Here is a 20,763-nt window from a genome sequence, read left to right as displayed (position 1 = left end):
AATTATGACTCAAAGCAATAACCTCTCAATAATGAATAAAATCCATGCCATGGTCTTGCAGGAAAGAACATTCAGTCCTTTCACAGATGAACTTTCTTAACACACTCTGCAACACACACATGATTCATAGCCTACATTTTGAAATAAGATTTGGGCGACCTCATATCTAAACTTTAACAAAGCAGGAGATGTATTATCATCCATTTTCAAGTGACAAATTCTCACCTGTGGCAATCACCTTTACACTAGTTGTAGTACACACACTGTCACGAACCCCTCCCCTTGAGCATGTTTTCCCTGTCTGTTGTTGTGTTTTGTGTTACGTTCCAGGACGTACCCCGTTCCGGTTGCCGGGCAACGAGTGCAAGGCGGGAATTCCAGGATCACCTGAAACTGCTCTCACCTGTTCCTCATCAGCAATCTACACACCTGGTCCTGATCATCATCATCACAACACTATTTAAAGCTGTGACCTGACATTTAGGCCCTGCCGATTGTTAGCCATAGCCTACTCGTATGTTGTGTTTGCGTGTTAGCCTAAATCGGTTGCTAGTCAGTCTCTGTTCGTTTATGCTTGTTCGCTTAATTGTTTCTCTGTCTTCAGTACCTTCACCCTGGCATTCCCTTCACCCCCTGCCTGGCAACCAGAACCATCTTCCCTCAACACCGCTGTCCACCAGTAGGCCTACTCACCGGTCTACACGTCTGGCATTACTTTTTCAGTTATATTTTTGTCATCAATAAATACTCACCTTTTATGGGGGGCTGGGGAGAACAAAGGCTAAATCTTGGATCAAAAAATAAATACTCACCTTTTTTCACCACCTACCTTGTCCTGGTCTGCGTGTGGGTTCAGAACCTGAGAGGTCTGACAGACACGTTACCACGTACCAAAATGGGATTCCTTTTGTCTTTTGAATAACCTATTCAAACACTGTCAATTCATGTTTTCATCTGGTTAATGAGTCATGTTTTGTCACCATGAGTCACTGACAAAACACTAATTTTAAATAGGGCGGGGGAAATAGAGCTGATACCACTTAGACTGTTGCACAAAGTTGGAAAGAGCCTGGATAACACAGCGGAAGAAAGATGAAATGGCTTTCATACGTTTTTGTTCTCAATCGACTTACCTAAAGGTTAAAAAAATATTCCAATGTTAAATGTAGGCTATAGACGCAGACGTTTCTCTTTAAAAATAATCTTTACTCACGATGCAGTCTATTTATTGTTTAGATAAAAGCGTATGATACACTGCCACGTTTGAAAATGAGGGATAGGCATGTGGGGTAGGTAATGATGAACACATTTGTGTGAGAATTGTAATTAAAACATCGCCTTTTATAGTTTAATGTCTGTGAGTACATTGTGGGCGAAAACAAGTCCGTAGAGAATAGATTTCTCCTCACAGATATATCTTATTTGCTTTCTGTTAGCCTACAATGCTACAACCCCTAATGTTGCACGTTCGCAATCCGACTTTTATTTTGGAAGCAATGACCGGAAAAGCTATTTTACTCGACTGGTAGGTACTGTCCTAGAAGGATGAGGGGAGTGTTGTATTCCTGGTCATACTGTGTAACCTACTAGCTCGACTTATCACGGAGGCTTTTGCCAAACAATGAATTTCTGTCAGAGAAAATAGTAAGTAGTTAAGATAAATAAAAAAATAAAAAACAAGGAAAAAGACAACCGGGAACATTGAGGCGTCGCGACAGAAAATTACGCAGGATGGGCGAGCGGGCGGACACGACTGGATCCAAGTGGCTGCTGCCTGTCAGTGAATACTTGGGCTTTCCCCTTGATCAGGTAGGAGGATCTGTCCATGAATCACAAAACAACGGGGATATTTCGGAGTTAATAAACAGCATTCCCCAAGCTCTGTTATCTTATGAATGGCACACTGTTATGACTGTATAGTCTGCAAGTGTGTCACTTGTTACAGAGACGTGCAGTTATTCCCTTATTGTTGTCGACGCCCACATTGCAGGTCATAATTGCAATGATGTGTAGATTAAATGATGTTGGTGTCTCTCCAAAATGGCATTTAGAAACTGAAGACTTGCATGCAAAATGACTCGACGTTTATCGTCAACTATTTGATATTCTACTAAACAAGTAGCACAGCAAAACTATACATCGTTATAGAATTTATATGATACCACTGGGGATGATGAACCAAGTGGGAAAAAATCATTATAACCATGCATCATGCTGTCACATTGTCCCTACAGGAGTATTTTTCAGGTATTAAAAAGCAGATATTACCTATCCTAATCTCTACCTCTCCCATATAGGTGAATTTTATGGTGTGCCAGCTGTTTGCCCTGGCTGCTGCCTTCTGGTTTCGTCTCTACCTCAGTCCTAGCCTTGCCAATCCATTGGTCAGGCACGCTGTGGCCACCCTCCTTGGCATTGCTTTTCTCATCTTCTGCTTTGGATGGTACTGTATGATACTGTCAGAGATACTCTCACACAGTACTCTATTCAATTTCTTGCATATTATGCTGCACCTCTTCATTTTCTGTCTTTACTGAGTCAGAAAGTCTGTGGTAGTGTGTGGTAGCCACTGAGTTCTAAACTATAATTGTCTACTAACTGTCTACCTTTCTGACAGATAGACAGGGCTGATGTCAAGTGTGCAGAGCTACAGGCTTATAATTATAGGAGGACAATGAGGCTGTAGACAGTAAGGGTGCACAGAAAAGAGAGACACGGGAAATGTTTGTGGTGGCATTTGATTCCTGAGCAACGGGCTTCAGAGGAAATGTGTCTGGGCTGCACTGACATACAGCCCACTTCAATTTAAAATAATGAACACTGTATTTTTCAAATACTATTAATGATAGGAATGTTCTGGTCCTGTGTGTCCTTGTCTACAGGTACTCAGCTCACATCCTAGCAGTGGTGGTAGCAAGCTACTTGATCATCAACAAAGCTGACATCGACAATGTACACAGGTACGTGTCGGTCTTCATACTCATAAAGGGAAATTACCATTAAAGTCTGGGATAAAGCTAAGTTATGGAGACAAAATGTTGGATTATAAAATGGATCATGAAATGTTACAGCACTAACGTGGTGGAATTTGTGACATGTAAACATATCAAATATTAGGTGGAATTAAGTACATTATTAAGTGCCTGTGCAATCAATTAATGCCTTTTTGCCACACCTCTAGAAAGTCTTCAGGTAAAACTTGTCAGACAAGATCCACCTGGCGACATGATAAGAGTGAACAGATGGCTTAGTCTAGATAATGGCAACTATATTAAAGGTCCCATGGCATGAAAAAATCACTTTATGAGGTTTTTTAACATTAATATGAGTTCCCCAAGCCTGCCTATGGTCCCCAAGCGGCTAGAAATGACAATAGGTGTAAACCAAGCCGATCTGTAATCTCCCCCTTATGTTGTCATAAGGGGAAAGGTTTCCTCCCCCTTTCTCTGCTTTGCCCGCCCAGAGCATTTGGCCCGCCCATGAGAAAGAGAGAGACATCATGGCTTGCAAACAAGCGAAGTATGGCAGTTGGTCAAGTCAACACGCCCACCCTCTCTCTCCTCCTCAATAGCATTTAAAGCTACAGACACAGAAATGGCACATCCTAAGGAAAGCTCATTGTGGGACTGGCTCTAGTGGCTGTAATTCTGCACCAAGGCTGAATTTTGGGACAGAGACTTCAGATACAGTATTAGGGGACCACTAAGGCCGATATAAAAGCATCCAAAGAGCAGCATATCATAGGACCTTTAATGCTTTATTTGTTGCAGTAAAGCAGTATTTGACATTAAAATCTGAAAAACAACATTTGTTTCTTTCCTCTTGGAATGTACCCATTAATTTACTCCTTGCAATGCACCTCGTCCCTGTTATCCTTCTTTTAAAAATGTGTGTCATTGTAGTCTTTTTCTTTTTATGAATGGAGCAACATAAAAAAGGTTTTGTTAGGTTACCCTGGTTTATACATGTAAAGGGATTACCTGCAGGGGCAGGAAGATAACACCTGTGTTCTAACCATGTGGAGGCAAAACACAACATAAACTGTGTTCCGGCTGATTGTTAAACATGCATACCACATTACACTCCTCTTTATCACTGGCACAGGGTGAAAGAAGGTAACAAACTCAGGACACTATAGTGCATACACACAAAAACAAGTAATTATTCTGATATGTTATAATGTCAACATTTGGGACTATTAGAAATTTGTTGTGGTGATCCTGGTGTTAAACATTTACCATTCTTTTTGAAGACTTTAATTCATTTGAGCTTGAACCGGATGATTAGTAATCATTTTGCCTTTAATTACATTTTTACCTTAGAATAGGTCAGTTCATACATTTTCATGGTATCAACCAGCCGCTCCTCTGATAAGTCAGGACACAGTATACAAATTAAAAAAATATTTAAAGACAGAACTGCATGTTGTGACTGACATATTTTTAAACCAACTTCACTGGTAACAAGTAAATTATTCTTTTTGGCCCATTTCAAATATACAAGTGCACACCAACAAGGTTTGCAGCAACTTATGTAAAATTATGTTTTGATGAAGACATTTAAGGAAAATGAATAACACTCAGGTAACAAATGTTAAATTCTTAGCATCCGACTTTGGAAAAAAAAAAATGTATGTAAGAAAGGCATCCAGGCGTCTTAATCCGAGTATGCAGAAAAAAACATAACTGTATCTTCAACAATTCCAGATGTTCCATCAGCGCAAAAGCTGCGAGGTGATAAAAACACCATTAAAAATGAGTGACTGGATGTAAATAAAACAAAAATTGGAGAAAAAGGCACAAAGCTGTGTATATAGCAAATCCTGTGCTACTAATTTCATAATGTAATCTCAGTAATAGTTTAGTAGTAAAACAAATGTATTAATCAGACATTAAAACTGATTAGTAGTTGACCAAGAGGTATTTGTATTTATTATAAGGATCCCCATTAGCTGCCGCCTAGACGACCAGCTAGTCTTCCTGGGGTCCAAAAGGTGGCAGCCCTACTTGGTAATATTAACTCTTATATCACCATAACATCTTTTTGTCTGATGTAGTTTCTTTTCTTTTTTTAAAGATTACTTTTGGGCATTTTAGGCTTTTATTTCACAGGACATCTGAAGACATGAAAGGGGAGAGAGAGGGGGAAATGACATGCAGCAAAGGGCCGCAGGGCAGAGTTGAACCCGGGCCCGCTGCGTCGAGGAGTAAACCTCTATATGTGGGCGCCTGCTCTACCAACTGAGCTCACCGGGCGCCCTTGTCTGATTTAGTTTTGTTCATTCCTCCACACACAGGTATTCCATGGTGACGGCTATGGGCTACTTGACACTGTGCCAAGTGAGCAGAGTCTTTATCTATAACTATGGAGTTCTGTCCACAGACTTCTCTGGGTAAGGAAACACGTAATCACTCTGTAATCTTCTCTCTTTGCCACACCTTCTTGGTGACAGCATATTAATCATTTTTACAACCACACCGTTTTAGAGCAGTTGTGATGTAATCAGTTAACGTGAAATTGTGTTGTACCTGTTTACACATTCACCAGTGCCACGGCCTTGTGTAAAGACAACGCCACTGATTAAAAAGCAGCAGTGTTGATTGTTCACAGTTGACATTGTAGAGTTAAGGTACTTGCTGCTTCCTGGCAACTGTGACTTTGTTGTGCTAGAAACAAGGCTGCTTCTAAAAGAGTGAGCAGTTTACTCTTTTTTTCATTACAGCATTACATTTGGACTCGACTCTTTCAGAATTATAAAGAAGAGCTAAAAGAAGAATTTAGCGAAGCAGGAGGGGATTTCCTATAACAGAAGATGAGCAGTGACTCCTTTGTCATTGCTTATTATTTCATAAATGAAAGATTGCATCATCAAAAATGACTATTTTGAAATAGAAACTCTGCCCACATAGCCCTAGAAATCTAGACCCACCCTAGCAGCAGCAAATGTAATTTGAAGTCAGGGTCAGTCTAGCATGGCTTGCAACCTGGAAAAACCAAATTCTGGTCAGGCCAATCACACCGTGTATATGTGGGTCTGGCTTGTTAGGCTACTGCCTACAAGTATTAACTGCAACTTCATTCCATAGCTATTCTTACATTAATGGCATGCGGTTGCTTTGATAAAGAGGGTTATCATTTTGTTCACATACTGGGCCTCCCAGGATTCTCAAAAATCAGACAAATATTGAACTACATATGGAGCTGCAAATACATGTGTTTTGTCAGGCCTGAGGTGGTAGCAGTGGTTTTACTGTGATGGTTCATACCAGATAAACCGGATAATAATAGTGTTTACTGTGTGCAGTTGCTTTTTGAAAGGTGACTGTTGAATTTGCTGGCTCCTGTATTCAGCAACTTTTTGCCCAGTTCTGGTCTAGATGAAATTGCTGGCAGCAGCACTTGCACTCCGCCGCGTGACTTTAGCGATGATCAGCCAGGCCTGTGAGTCAGCCTTGGTAGGGTCATATATTGAATTAGAGATCCAGCTTCTTTAAGCTTTCAGATTGGACAGATGAATGGTTGTGAATCACAGAGATAGTGTACATATGTGTAGCTACTTACACAGGATTGAATGTACTAGGTTCTGTGACTCACAGTGCATTTTGCTTTGCTTGTATAACACCATTCATTTCATTTTCGGTTTTCTACTGTCACGTTGTCCTCATTATCACCTTGATATACCCACAGTTAATCTAGAGCTCGTCTCTAAAGTCTGTGTGCTTTTCTCCCATTTGTCATTGAGCATTTCCATAAGCCGATCTTACTGAATATGTGCAAGGCAGCAGAACTGAAACTGAACCGGGTCAAAATCTTGTGTACAGGGCCAACTTTAGAGTCTACATGGAAAAACAGAGTCTGTTGGCTACAGCGGTGGAGAGAGTTGCACATACTGGCTGGCACCCTGAAAAGGTTTCTCTAAAGCCAACGGCCAACTCTCATTGAGCTGGCAGTGCCAGCCGCTCGGCCCCTCTCTGCCTCGGTTTTCCATGCTGTCCACACAATGCAGCCCACTCAAACACAGGAACCAGTGTGTGTGTGTGTGTGTGTGTGTGTGTGTGTGTGTGTGTGTGTGTGTGTGTGTGTGTGTGTGTGTGTGTGTGTGTGTGTGTGTGTGTGTGTGTGTGTGTGTGTGTGCGCGAGAGAGAGAGAGAGAGAGAGAGATGTAGTTTGTGTGCCTTTGCACACTTACATTCTTGGGACAGAGAGGTCTTTATCTTTGAATGAAACTAGTAAAGGGGGTGTGAAACTAGTCTGTTCAGAATTATTGTACAGGACCTTAATGCCCTCCGCCGTCGCCTCCCTTCCATAATTGTTGGTATCTATTAATGGCTAGCTTACTGAAACCAAAATGTAGCTGTATGTGTTGTAATGTATGTTCACCTAGTCTCTCTGTTTACTGTTGTGTATTGTTGTTCTGGATGACTGAATTGCATGGCAAATTTTTTTCAGTCAATTATTTTTTTCTACCCAGGCCTCTGATGATAGTAACCCAGAAGATAACCACACTGGCTTTCCAGCTCCACGACGGTAAGGCAGAGGAGAAGATGAACACACACACACACACACACACACACACACACACACACACACACACACACACACACCGCTCACCCACTGTCAAGGCGAAGTAGAATTTGGGCCTTGCTGCTTGAATGGAGAAGAAAAGATATCAATGTCAAACCATGACAATACCAGGACCCTGAAACTAAAGCAGCTAAATGAAATTCAGCCATCATTCATTTCATAATTTGCTGAAAAATGACAAAATGAAAGTTTCCAAACAGGTTACTCATGACGTCATCCCTTATTTTTCAGGTATGTGTAAGAAAGCTGAACAACTGACCCCAGAGCAGAAGCCTCTGGCTATAAAGTAAGTTTTTACCGTGGTAAATATTCACAACTTCCAGTACACTTGGATTGAAACATCCAGGGTATAGCCTATTGGCAGACAAGGCAGAGCACTGTGTCCTGCAAATAATTACATCTTTTTTCCCCTACTGAATTTAGCTGATTTTCTTTTAAAGCTGATCTTTGAGGTGCACATAGTTTACAATGTGGGGTTGATATGGTAGGGTTGCATCTGAATTAACACCTTATTTAAAAAATAAATAACTGTTTCTTTTCCTTTAGCCACGAAGGACAATGACAAGGAGATGCATTCATGGTGAATAGCTTGTTCATGTAAAAAGCATGCTGTGAACTTAGAAAAGAGGCATCATTTTGCATGGAAAATATTACATTTTATGCATGTGAATCGATAAAACAACAGTCAACAGTGTACCATGCATGCCATTTTAAAATAAATTTTTTAAATACATTTTAAAATGTATCAAAAAGCGATCATAACACATAGTGTTGCTCTTGTCTGATAATCCTGCAGCTCTAAATTCCATGATTGTCTAATTTTTGTTAACCTAATTTAAGATTCCTGGGTTACCAAATAGTTTTGGATACCAACATGTATACTTATTATAATTAATATAGACGGCAGCTCAATAGGTCAAAACCGTTCTCTCAGGAATCAATAAGCTTTAAAGCAGATTTGTTATATAATTTCCTGTTTGCTTCATTGTTTAGAACTGGTAACACTTCATAACCAGTTCTCAATACCCAACTCTGGTTTTTTAAAATGCTGCAGAACTGCTGTCGGAGAACCAAAAGGGACCAGATCAAAGGCTAATTTATAATGTGGATTATAATGTCATTGTCTCATGTGAAATTTTAAAAAGTCAACGTTTTTGTCATTCACAGAATGTTTGCTTTTGTGTAACGTTTCATATGCCAAGCAATTCTACAGGTTCACAGAACTCCTTTTTTAAATGTGTCATTTTTATTTAAAAATAATGGCATGCTTTTCTCACTATCCACCAAACTTAGATGAAAGAAATTGAATACCACTGTTGCATTCTCACATTAAGTGATCACTGTTATCATACTGAAAATATGATTCTCGTTTGTTTTAAATTATTTCTCCTACAGTGTAAGGCCTTCTCTCATCGAGTACCTGAGCTACAATCTGAACTTCCTGAGTGTATTGGTGGGACCATGCAGTAACTATAAGGAATACATAGACTTCATAGAGGGCAGACACATCAGCATGAGGCTTAGGCAGCACTCTGGGATGTGTAATGGGCAGAACGGTTATGATAAGACACCGGAGCCATCACCTCTGGTAAGTTAATGAATGAATGAATGTGTTAATGCATACCTGGTTGCTGCTTCCTTAATGGCACAGCATAACCTGGGACTGTAGTAAAATCTGTCTAAGTCTTCTCCTACTTAGATTTTTGAATTCACTGAAACTCAAATCTTATCAGAGTCAGATTCTTCCATTTTTCCACCTAGTCCTACTGCTGTCATTATTTCAGCCTTGGTTGTAAATATGACTCATTTCCTCTGATCTCAACTGGACCTGGTTTTGGAGTGACTTAATTAGTCCAGTGGTCATCACGTCCATTCGTAATGTGTGTTTTCATCGCTGCTCAGCAGTTATCCATTTTCTCTGCAGAACGCTGTCTGTCGAAAATTGCTGGTCTGCAGCGGATGTATGCTGTTCTTCCTCACAGTGACTCGGTCCTTGCCAATAAAGTACAACGTGGACCCCCACTTTGTCAGCCAAGCCCCCTTCCTCACAAGGCTCACCTACGCTTTCTTCTCCATTCAAGCAGCAAGGCCCAAATTCTACTTCGCCTGGACACTGGGTGAGCTGTGTGTGTGTGTGTGTGTGTGTGCGTGCGTGTGTTTGCGTGCGGATTGGGCCGCATTTTTCTGAACCCACCCCGAGCCCGACAGGCATTAAGATATTTATGTCCGAGCCCGACACGGTTAAAATCTCGTTTTTTTTTCTCATGTACGTTTGTTGGTGTGGAAAGCCCGCTTTTATTAAGCAACTGTTTGTTTATTTAGGCTCCTCATTAGCTCCTGCATTGCAGGTGCTATTTTTTCAGAGGTCTTTACAACTCAATTGAAAATGTGGCAATGCAATAATAAATACACATAACAACATCATAAACAATAAAAAATAAAAATTGTAAGACAAAAACTAAACATACACTGTCATTTCATGACACAACTCATATAAAATAACAAAATACACACACACATAAGACAAGGACAGACACATAGACAGCTCCACCAGTGCAGTCATTGGGCATTCATACATTTAGGTTGAACACATTTTTAAGACAGGTATATCCACATACTATCGTCACATAACTTCTCTTTCATCCTCTCTGGATACATCTCACAATTGAACAAACATATGTTGTTAAACCTCAACCAATGTTGTTTCTCTAAGAAGGCATTCGGAAATGTCAACAGATGAGCGCATCAGCGCACACGGGGCAGCAAGCGCACGTTAACACAGGCGCGCACCTACATCATAAGCTTTTTTAAATTGAAAATGTTCAATGCCTTATCGCGCTGATGTGACTGAGCCCGACCTGAACCCGAATATCATTTCTAAATATCTGTTCCTCCGTCCTGTCAGCTGATGCAGTCAACAACGCTGCAGGTTATGGTTTCTTGGGGATGGATGAAAATGGAAAGCCATCTTGGGACCTCATGTCCAACCTCAACATCCTGGGGATTGAGGTACCTTCAATGTTTTATGTGATTTAATAAACATACATACACAGTCGCTCTACATTGTGTTAAGTTTCATGCACCTTCATATTGGCCAAAGTCAGGCAATGACTTTTAGAGGACAAAGTTACTGTTATGTGGTTATTGTTATTTATTTATATTTGTTCAGACCGCCACAAGCTTTAAGACATTCATAGACAACTGGAATATTCGAACAGGAATTTGGCTCAAAACGTAAGTACTCCAAATGTGAACTCCAATACGCATGCACACAGTCAGAAAACATTTACTCAGCTGTCCATTTCATAAACTCTTTTGAATATGTTTGATTACTCTCATCTCTTCAGGGTGTGTTATGACCGAGCCTCCAAACACAGGTTGGCGTTGACCTTTATCCTGTCTGCCCTGTGGCACGGTGTTTATCCAGGGTACTATTTCACCTTCATCACTGCCATCCCCATCACCATGGCAGCACGAGCTGTGAGTACTCTACCTCCTCTGGAAATTCAAATAAATACTTCATCTTCAATCTTACTTTTAAATGCAAACAAAAACACAGTTCTTGATAGTGATAAAAATGGTTTTAGAAATGTGTGTATCTGCCAGAAAATAGCTATATAAGAAGGGCTTGAAGTGGCGCTTTGCTGTAGCTGAGGTAAGGTTGGTTGAGCAGCTTCATCTCAGTTTTCAGAGAAAACCCAATAAGTGCACCTGGCTGACCTGTTGATATTAGTAGATGGTTTTACCAAAGCAACATATACCATACACCAATGAATGGTTTTAGTAGACTAAATTCATACAATCAAGAAAGGTATTAAAGTATTTGCATGTAACTTTATAGGCTTAGTATCACTGGTGTGAATGTATCCCTCTCTGTTCATCTGTCTCTCCGCACCAGGTACGTAAGTCAGTTCGCCACTACTTCCTGGGCTTCAGAGGCTTGAAGCTAGGTTACGACATTTTAACTTGGGCTGCCACCCAGCTGGCCATCTGCTACACCGTTATGCCTTTTCTACTTCTTGCAGTAGAGCCCACTTTGGTTTATTACAGGTATGTAATTCATCTTAAGTCCTCTCACCTCTTAAGTCCAATTCATGCTTACTGCTTTCGTGGGTACGTGTGACACAAATTTCATCATAGTTCTCGCCATCTTGTTTTCTAATGCATGTGAAGAGTGTCATACGCAGACCCCCGATTTGTAGTAGGTATAGAAGTGAATGCGCGTCCGCCCTGCACATGCAAGTCCGCAGCTAACAGCATTCGTATTGAAGTTTGAATAAACACGAGAATGTACAAACAGTGAAATGTGATTATGAGAAATCAGTACCAGTGCACCTGTGTTTGGATCATTTCTGAATAAATTTTTGTGTAAAGGTGTATTGCCACAAATTTGTTCAGTTTAAGGAAATGTTCTGTGGACCCTCTCAACAAACTACGAAATTGTTGTATGGAACCAGAGAAGTTTGGCATTAAAAATCGATCGCCTAATCTACTTATTGTTGCAGCTTTAGTATTCATGTGTTTGCAGGCCTTTAGCGATATATAGATGTTATATTTGGAACTATGCCAGCAATGCTGTTTCTACTGGCTGATGACATTTATAAAGGTTGAAAAGTAGAGGGCCAGAATTCTCCTTTGTTTTATACATTTCCAACAATAGTTTCGAAGATGATGGCCAGCTCTATTTTGTAATCTAATATTTTTCCTACTGATCAACATTTCCCCTTACAGTACTTTAATGACAAAGTTACAAAAGTTACACTCCATTTTTCCTCCTAGGTCTATGTACTTCCACATTCACATCATCAGCATTCTGGCTGTGATCGCCCTGCATCGGAAACACACATCCAGTGAACCCACTGCCACCACCAAAACGTTTTACTCCTCCTCCTCGCCTTCGTGCTATGCCCAGTTCCAGCCTGTTCACTCTAACAACAATGACAAAGTAGACTGAAAATCCCCACTTCATGTTCTTTTACCAGGCTCTCATTCAAGGGTGAATATCTCTTAAGGGCATTCAGCCAACTTAAAATGGGAAAACAGTATTTAATTTTGGGACAATACAGAGTTAGGAAAAATACTATGATGGTACATAATGATGCATGACTTGAACCTATGACACTGGATGTACATGGGGAGAGCTGTCATATAGTAAGGTTAACAAGATCAGAAACTGAATCTGATTCTAAGAGAACATCAAACACAAGCAAAGCAGGCAGACTGAAAAGAAAAACACTAGTTAAGGGAACGTCTCTGGTACCACCACCACCCCCAGGACGCTGGCCTCCTTCCACTTTTCCTTCCACCTGCCCCCCCCTCCATGCCCATCTCTTCATCATCTTACAGTCTGCCTGTTCCAACAACAATGCAACAGTGTGAAGAGAGAAAGGAGGCTGACTTTCTTTCCTGTCCTATCTCCAAGTCCTGCCAATTGGTGGGAACTAAGCCAGCACAGTGGGAGAGCAGCTCATAAACGGTGCACAAATACAGGACACACAAACTCATGCATTACCAGACAGACACTAGGACACAAGTATGCACAATCTCTCTCAGACGCTCCTACTTGGTCACACTCTGATGGCACACAAAGGCTGCGCTTGTGTGTCCCCAGGCAGCAAGAGCATACCAAAAGGCCTTGTGTGTGTGTGTGTGTGTGTGTGTGTGTGTGTGTGTGTGTGTGTGTGTGTGTGTGTGTGTGTGTGTGTGTGTGTGTGTGTGTGTGTGTGTGTGTGTGTGTGTGTGTGTGTGTGTGTGTGTGTGTGTGTGTGTGTGTTGTCATTATGAAAAACTGCAGACTGTGTTGGTGTGGGTGGAACGACATGGCAATGGAATACAAATTATACAATGCAGCGCTCAAACTGTCCAGTAAAACTATTAAAGAAGTATTTTAAGGCAGGATGGCAGCTCTTCCAGGTGAGGAGACCATCCTGTAGGACACCAGAGTGGTTAATATGACCAAGAATAGGAATTTATAAATCAAATATATTTCTTCTCAGTAGGAGCATGTTGCTGTTTTTTTGTTCTGTGGTTCTTTGTGAGAAAGAACATGTTTGGAAACTGTAGATTTACTAGAGCTTATCAGCAGCTGCAGGTTGATTTAACAGAGACATCTGCTGGTCGTTTGTACTGTCTGAACGCTGCTGAATGAAGCAATGAAGGTAAGCTCATTTGGATTGACTGAAACTACTGTGCTGCAGCATTTCCCAATGCAACTTCATACCAACTATAAGCAGTAAGCACATTTTTCCTCTATTACAATTTCTCGGAAGTGAATGAATCAGAGGTTGATGCTTATGATTAGAGATGAGCTAAGCTCGTGAAAACAAAAGGATACATTCACGTTTTGAAATAATGAATTATTCTGTTATTTTTTGTTATCAAGAAGTTATCACTCGTAAGAGGTTTGGGTCGCATTGGGAGTTTTAAAAGTGGCACAGTGGCTTGGTTATTAATGGTGCTACCTGCTGCAAGCTAGCATGTTAGCTTTTAACTACATATTGTATATGGGTTGGTTTTAATAAGGTGTGCTAACAATGCTAACGCTGCAATGTGAGAATATGTTTTTGGTTGTGTAACAGTGCCTGGTGAAGAAAAATGACATTGCATTTGTCAGACTATGCATTTTAAATGCATTTTATGGGTTGCCTAATGAAAATGCAATTTCTTTCCACGGGTATAGCATGCAAACAGCATTTTTGTCTGTTGAATCATGTTGGAGACACAATCTTTATGCATTGTATTACCTGCTTTAGATTTTAATCCCAACCTTTTTGCCTGTTTGGGCTCAGTTTGGACTCAACCCTCTGATTCTTATTTGTAAAGCGTCAGCATACAGCAGGTTTATACAAGAAAAAGAAAAAACATCAAAAACATCACATTTATATGACAAAGATTACATCTGTGTAATATAAAAATCACACTTCTTTGCTGTGACAAGGACCTAGTTCACAGATAGTGAAGTGTTGACACGGGGGGGAATATTCATCAAATTAACATTGATTATTAAATAAATACAGCAGGGGAATTATTTAAGATTTTCTTGATTATTTTAATGTTTACCTGTACATTAGTACCTCTCTTGAAGTTAATGAAGCATCAGTAATGACTGCTCTGGGACCCTGTAGACTTTGCAAGAAGCCTGAACTTCTAAACTTTTTTGTTGTTGGTAATGCCCCATCCCCATGACAGCCACTGTCAAAAACCTAAACTGTAACAAAACTCCTCAAGAGGTTTCTGTATGCTGCAAAGTGTTTCCAAGTATGGTTTGCTCTAACATAAACTTGTTTGGTCTTTTTGTGAAGCAAAGCCTTTATTAATTGATATGGAACTAGCTGTAGCCTTTAAATGTGTTTTTATCAATAATATGTTCGCGGCACTGTATAGTTTGCATGTTGGTAATGTGTTCTTAGTGCAGGAAAATGAGCGATGAGTGGCACATATACATTGTGACTGTGTTAAAATGAGCAGCTATTTTAATGATGTAATAATGACTATACAGATATTTTTTTGTATGTGTTTTTGCAAATGTATGCGTGATCACTGACTGAGAGTGTGTGCTGTTCCATTGTAGTATTGTTTGTATGGAGGAAAGAGTGAGTGGTATAAAAAGATTTGAGTAACAAATAAAGCTTCAGTAAAAAAATGTGTTTATTCAATTTGTTTTAAGTTTGAATTGTCTGATACAAAAACATTTTAAGTGATATATAATGATAATGAGGAATTATAAACCATTACAAAGACAAACATGTAATTTTTGTATTCTTACTGTCTTTTAGAAACAAGTAAAACCTCTTAATTCCAGGTGCCAGAGTCCTATTTGTTTTCTTTTAGTGATTCTCCCTCTATGCAACGCCTGTCCCATGCTGTTTATTCTCAGATAATACTCTCAAAGTGGCTGCCTCTCTGTCCCTTGTGTCACCTGTCCGTTCCCCTCTGACACGGATATGCCTGTGTGTTCGCCTGCTGTCCAACCTGACCTCCACAGAACTAATGACATCCAGGGGAAGAAGAAAATGTGATAAAGATGACAACTAGCAGCAACAAAATATACTTAAATCCCTGCAACCCTAGAGTATGCTCCACTTTAGATCTTTACGCAGGACACAGTCATCCAAAACGGTCAGTTTTTTTTTTTTAAACTCTGTATGAGACTGATTGCCAACTGATTGAAAAATGTGGAGAAATACAGGTGGTTATATGGCCCTAAGAATAGTTCAACACAACCAATTCAGTAACAGGTGGGCTTGTGGAGGGACTAAGTAAGGTAGATAAAATATACTGTATATTTAATTTTCAAATATTAGACTTTTTTTTTTAACTCCATGTGTGTACAGAGAAGTCAAACTTGAAAACCTTGCATCATTGTAAAATATTGTGTCAATAAATAAAATACACTGCTTTCTCTGTACACAGCTTCACAGTGAGTCTACTGCCTTCTGGAGTTAAAGCAGGGAAATGCAGTTGATCTTGTTTGGCCAAAAAGCAAAAGCTCATTTTATTTCTACTCTTTACTAAATAAACTATATCACTTCCCTGCTTGATGCAATAATGAAAGACAATTTCATTTGTTCATTGTTTGCAACTATAATGATCGTGTGCTTGTTTTTGCTACTTGGAAAATGCTGCCTACATTCAGTTTGCATTTACCTGTACTACTCATCTATGCCAAATTATTATTTCTATTCTATTTCTATATTGCTGCAGTAAAGTCTATATATAGAGAAAAATGTGGTGAAAACACATGCACATAAGCATATTATCAAAATGCATACTCAACAAATAAAAGTCCACCCCAGGCCAGATGTTTGCAGCCAGGTGATTTTGGTTTAATTAAAGCTGATAAAAAAAAACAAAAATAGACCCCTATTCTCTACTCCATTTTTTCTCTGTATTATATTCCTCCTAAGTAATCATTTTAATTTCTCACTTCTTACATACTTACACTTAAAAATACAAAAAATGTAAAACTCATTAACATAGTACTAACAGAAATCAATGATGATTGTTTAGCACCATGAACCATGTCACAAAATAAAGTCATGCATACTGCCACACTACAGATGAAAGTGCTGCAAAGAGACAAGAACACAGAAATCAGGGTTTGAACCCAGGTCATGCAGATTTGATCCCACTGCTTTCAACTTGATTTACCCTCATTGCTTAATGGAGAGAAATGACTGTACGTGCATGTCTGCAGCGGAGAATAGATGTGTTAAAGTTGTGTACATTTATAATTTGTAAAACTGTTGTGTTTTAACTTGAGTTTGATTACCTAAAAACCTGTGCCACTTTTAGGCTATAACACCAGTCAAAGCCCAGTGGGTAAACTCAAATCCCATGATTAAATCCAAGGCCTTATTTCTTACTTGATTTGAGTTTTGATGCAACAGCAACCTTTCATTGAAAACGAGCATGCTAGAGGAAATCACCAAAGTCGGGAAGCTTTGTCCTCTGGGGACCATGAATGTCTGTACAAAATGTCATGGCAATCTTCTAATAGTTGTTGAGATATTTAATTCAAAGTGGTGGATCGACTGGCCGACAAGATTTTAACATGCAACTCCAGAATTGATAGTTTTATGGTAGTTTAAAGAAGAAGTTCTTTTGGACGATAAAAAATACACAACAGACTGTGTCAAATAAGATGGGCCATATGGTGTCCAAATACTGGACCATGTTCTAAATAAAATACAGGACAGCAATGTATACTATAGACTGAAATGTCTCTGGCTAATGACTCCTGCCTGTCCATATAAAACTTCCAAATCTTCTGAAACCAAAGCAGGTCCATTCAAACACTGAAAGCAAAAAGAATTTCAAAATAAGTAAATGACAGCCAGTTTACAGCATACAACTATATCAGCAGATATAAATTAAGGTCCTTAAGTTTGCACTCACAACCTACATTTCACACACCAAAAAGGCAACCCATGAAGAATAATTCAATGTGTTCTTTTTTTTTAAGTCATCTTTGATTTAACATGATAAAATTACACAGAATCAAAGATAAATCAACTCTGAGATTTTGTGAACTGTAGGTCTCTTTGCGTTCCTCCCAATGATACACATAGGTTAAGTAACGCAGTGCAAAGTGAATTAAGGAAAATTGCCCCCAAATTACAGTACTTTGACACAGATTATTTTTTCTTACCATGACTGACTATGCACAAAAGACGGATGACAATTCCTACTTTTACTTAAAACTATTATGATCACATTTTGCCAGTCAAGCAGTTTTCTCATCACATTCTGCTCCCTGTAGGATCCACACACTGTCCAAGTCTCCACACTGCATTTGCCAGTTCACATCCCAGTAGAGGGTTCTGTTACCTCTGCAAGGCTACCCAAAAGAAGATAATCCTATTTTAAACTATGTTTATCATTATCTGTCGAAAAAGGAAAACACAGGAGATTCCTTGTATGATTCCTTATATGCCATAAAATATATATTTATATCACAGCAGTCAAAAATCTGATCTTTTGCATGTTAAAACTGGATTCATCACCTCCAGTGATTTGTATCCTTCAGTAATGCACACTTTTAGAACAAGTTTTTTTTTTTTTTTATGATTCTTACACGAAATAACCTTGTACAATAGGTTGTTTTATTAGCAGTGCATGCAAGGTGGAAATCGAGCAATCAGATCAAAAATCCTAACTACATAAATATGTTCAATTATTTTCTTCATTGTTATCACTGTTTAGGATCACTGTTACCCACATAATAAATAACCAGAACAATCGTATACAGGGTGAAAGTCTTCAGAGTATGTTTCGTAAGTTTAGTTATGGACTGTAACATAGCGATCGGTTGCAAAGTCCTTCCTGTTAAAGAATTCTGCTGGAAATATATTAACAAAAGGTGTTTTTGTGCTGACAAATATCTATTCTTAACATTGTCCTTTGAGATAAAGATAATATATAGTGTGAACATACATAAATACAAGTCTGAATATTATAACAAAAATAAACACATTTGCTGCAATCCATTCAGTGACATGTGGCTGCTTCCTTTCATTTTAACTTCCAAAACAGATTTAATGCCATAAACAACAGGCTTCAGTTCTGCTGTTGAGATGAGCAACCTGTGTCGAGCAACGACGACTCTTCAAAAGGTGAATTAGGAAATCAGTGACAGCTAAATTAAGACTTGGATGGATTGTAGTGTCTTATCATCCCAAATAGATCCTTTCTGCCTTCATGTTTCATTGGCTGGCTGATGCTGCAGATTACTTGGTTTGCATATCAAATTAAGAGAAATAATTATAGTGAGTAAGGGATCAATTATAGCCAAATAAACTCAACTAGCCATTGAGGGGCTGGAACACTAAACAGGAAAAGCTTTAAAAGATGTATAACCGCAAGTGTGTGGCAGTGTCGAGGTCAAAACTGAATTCAACTGAAAGAAACTAGCAACTTCCTCTCAATTTCAGCCAGCAGAGGGCAGTAGAGAAGAGACAATATAATTTAATTGTAGGTATAGAGTTTAGTTGTGCGTAAGTGTTAGAAAGCAGTAAGAGCTTTCCACAGAATGGAAACAGGGTATCAATCATCTCATTTTCTGTCCAACTGAAAATACCCACCGGGCTTACCATGCATGGGAGAGGTGTGTTGCAGTTCACCTGCAGGTTGGCGAGGAGATAAATCAAATGGTATTGGAACCAAAGGGACGGAGCAAATGGGACAGGTGGTTCAGTGTTGGCATTTCTTATCTTTCTGCCACAGCTACTCTGTCTCTTCGTCCCTCTGCCTCTCTGTGTTCATCTCCTTCCTGCTTAGAGGAAAGTAACAAACTGCTCTTTGAAAGATTTTGGTGAACTGCCCCTACCTATTCCAGTATACATGGGAAACATTTGGTGCATGTTACTGCTTTGGGTGATCATCACACATCATATAATATAAAGTCACACAAACAAAAAAATAATAATCGCAGGCTCAGGCGCAGCTAGCAGGAGTAACATTTAACCGCCCGATTCTCACTAAAAGCAGCTGACTGGTTGTCGTTGAGTGTGAATGAGGCGGGACATTTTAAGACTGTGACATCATCAAAAGGCAGACATGCTTGTAAAACCGAAGAATAATGTAGTTGATGTTGAAGGGTGCATGCAAAAGTGACCCTTTCCTTGGGACTTAGCTTAACACTGCTGAATCGAGCCATTGGCTTGTCTCTTTGTTCAGTCTTCCTCTATTAGTTATCACAATTTCTGCCAATATACAAGAAACCTTCAACATCAAAATGCCATGTATGGTCATTTCTTTTTCTGAATAAGCTCTAAAAGTTGTTGTGGTATTTTAGGGAGCCCTCAAACTGTCAACTACCTTTACCTAGCTTCTACTCATGTAGAGTCAGAGGTTTATATATTCAACAGACTCCGAGCAGAGGAGAGAAAGAGGCCACTGCAGTGTGTTTTAGATGGAAAGTTTTAGATAAATGAGTTTCAGCCTGTGTCGGTCAGTCAAGACAAGGTGAGGTTACGGCGCAATAGTTGGAGTAGCAGCGGTCAAATGAATCAACCATTTCTTGTTTCTTCAAGAGATGATCAGGTCCCTGTGCTTAATCAAATATCTAAAATCCTCTTCAGAATACCTTTGATAGTTTGACTGGGCCTTGCAAAGTAAAGTACCCGGTGATTAGACTGTAACGAGTTCAATGACATTTCCACACACTCCAGTCCATCAGACAATGGCAATCAGTCCCCGTTTAAAGTATTATAATGGATTTCAAAAAAGTATTTGTCTCTGGCGAGATGTCATTTTCAGTTTTTGCTGTTCTCTGTTGGAGCAGGTGGTGGTTGTGTTTTCTCCTTCGCCTCCATCTGTCCTTCTTTCTTCTTCTTCTTCTCATCATCGTCCTTGAAGAAAAAAAGAGGAAACATGCCGAGGATACAGCCGATGGCAACACCAATGGCTTTGCCCTGCACAGAGGAAAATGGAAGTAAGAAAATATTACTGACAAAATCAATTTAAATAATCCACACAAAAAAGTTCAGTTCAAAAGGTTCAGCTTTACAGCTCTGTCATTTCCAGTAAATAAGAGTGTTAATGAAGCTGTCCTTTTTTTATTTCACTTTTGGTTTGTTTGAATAATTATCAAAACCAGTTGGGTCTAAATTCACCAATTTACAAGAAAGCGTTATCATCATTTAATTGCACAATTGTATTCACAGAGCAACTGCAGAC

General features: G+C 39.4%; 2 protein-coding genes across 3 annotated transcripts in view; one reads left to right on the top strand and one right to left on the bottom strand.

Annotated features, from left to right (window-relative positions):
- The first annotated feature begins 1,081 nt into the window (after positions 1-1,081).
- Positions 1,082-15,221, top strand: mboat1 (membrane bound O-acyltransferase domain containing 1). The gene is made up of 13 exons (XM_078253404.1): positions 1,082-1,809; positions 2,298-2,443; positions 2,883-2,960; positions 5,297-5,392; positions 7,472-7,527; positions 7,816-7,870; positions 8,980-9,172; positions 9,509-9,701; positions 10,490-10,593; positions 10,754-10,818; positions 10,932-11,064; positions 11,483-11,634; positions 12,364-15,221. Exons 1-13 carry the CDS (start codon positions 1,732-1,734, stop codon positions 12,536-12,538), a joined length of 1,524 nt encoding a protein of 507 aa, XP_078109530.1. The 5' UTR covers positions 1,082-1,731; the 3' UTR covers positions 12,539-15,221.
- Positions 15,214-20,763, bottom strand: part of LOC144519892 (transmembrane protein 65-like) — a 43,252-nt gene continuing 37,702 nt past the window's right edge. For both annotated transcript variants that reach the window (XM_078253405.1, XM_078253406.1), the window contains exon 8: positions 15,214-20,498. In XM_078253405.1, the coding sequence (XP_078109531.1) occupies positions 20,340-20,498 (159 nt within the window). In that variant the 3' untranslated portion in view covers positions 15,214-20,339. The remainder of the gene's footprint in view (positions 20,499-20,763) is intronic.

The sequence above is a fragment of the Sander vitreus genome, chromosome 6 (assembly GCF_031162955.1).
Source record: "Sander vitreus isolate 19-12246 chromosome 6, sanVit1, whole genome shotgun sequence".
Taxonomy (NCBI): domain Eukaryota; kingdom Metazoa; phylum Chordata; class Actinopteri; order Perciformes; family Percidae; genus Sander; species Sander vitreus.
Note: the sequence above shows the minus strand (reverse complement) of the source record. Positions and strands in the feature narration are given on the sequence as shown.

Excerpts from the sequence above, each read along its gene's own strand:
- mboat1 (XM_078253404.1), top strand. The coding sequence starts at position 1,732 with ATGGGCGAGCGGGCGGACACGACTGGATCCAAGTGGCTGCTGCCTGTC. Across the intron at positions 2,961-5,296 it reads GACATCGACAATGTACACAG|GTATTCCATGGTGACGGCTA; the intron begins GTACGTGTCGGT and ends CTCCACACACAG. Across the intron at positions 7,871-8,979 it reads CAGAAGCCTCTGGCTATAAA|TGTAAGGCCTTCTCTCATCG; the intron begins GTAAGTTTTTAC and ends TTTCTCCTACAG.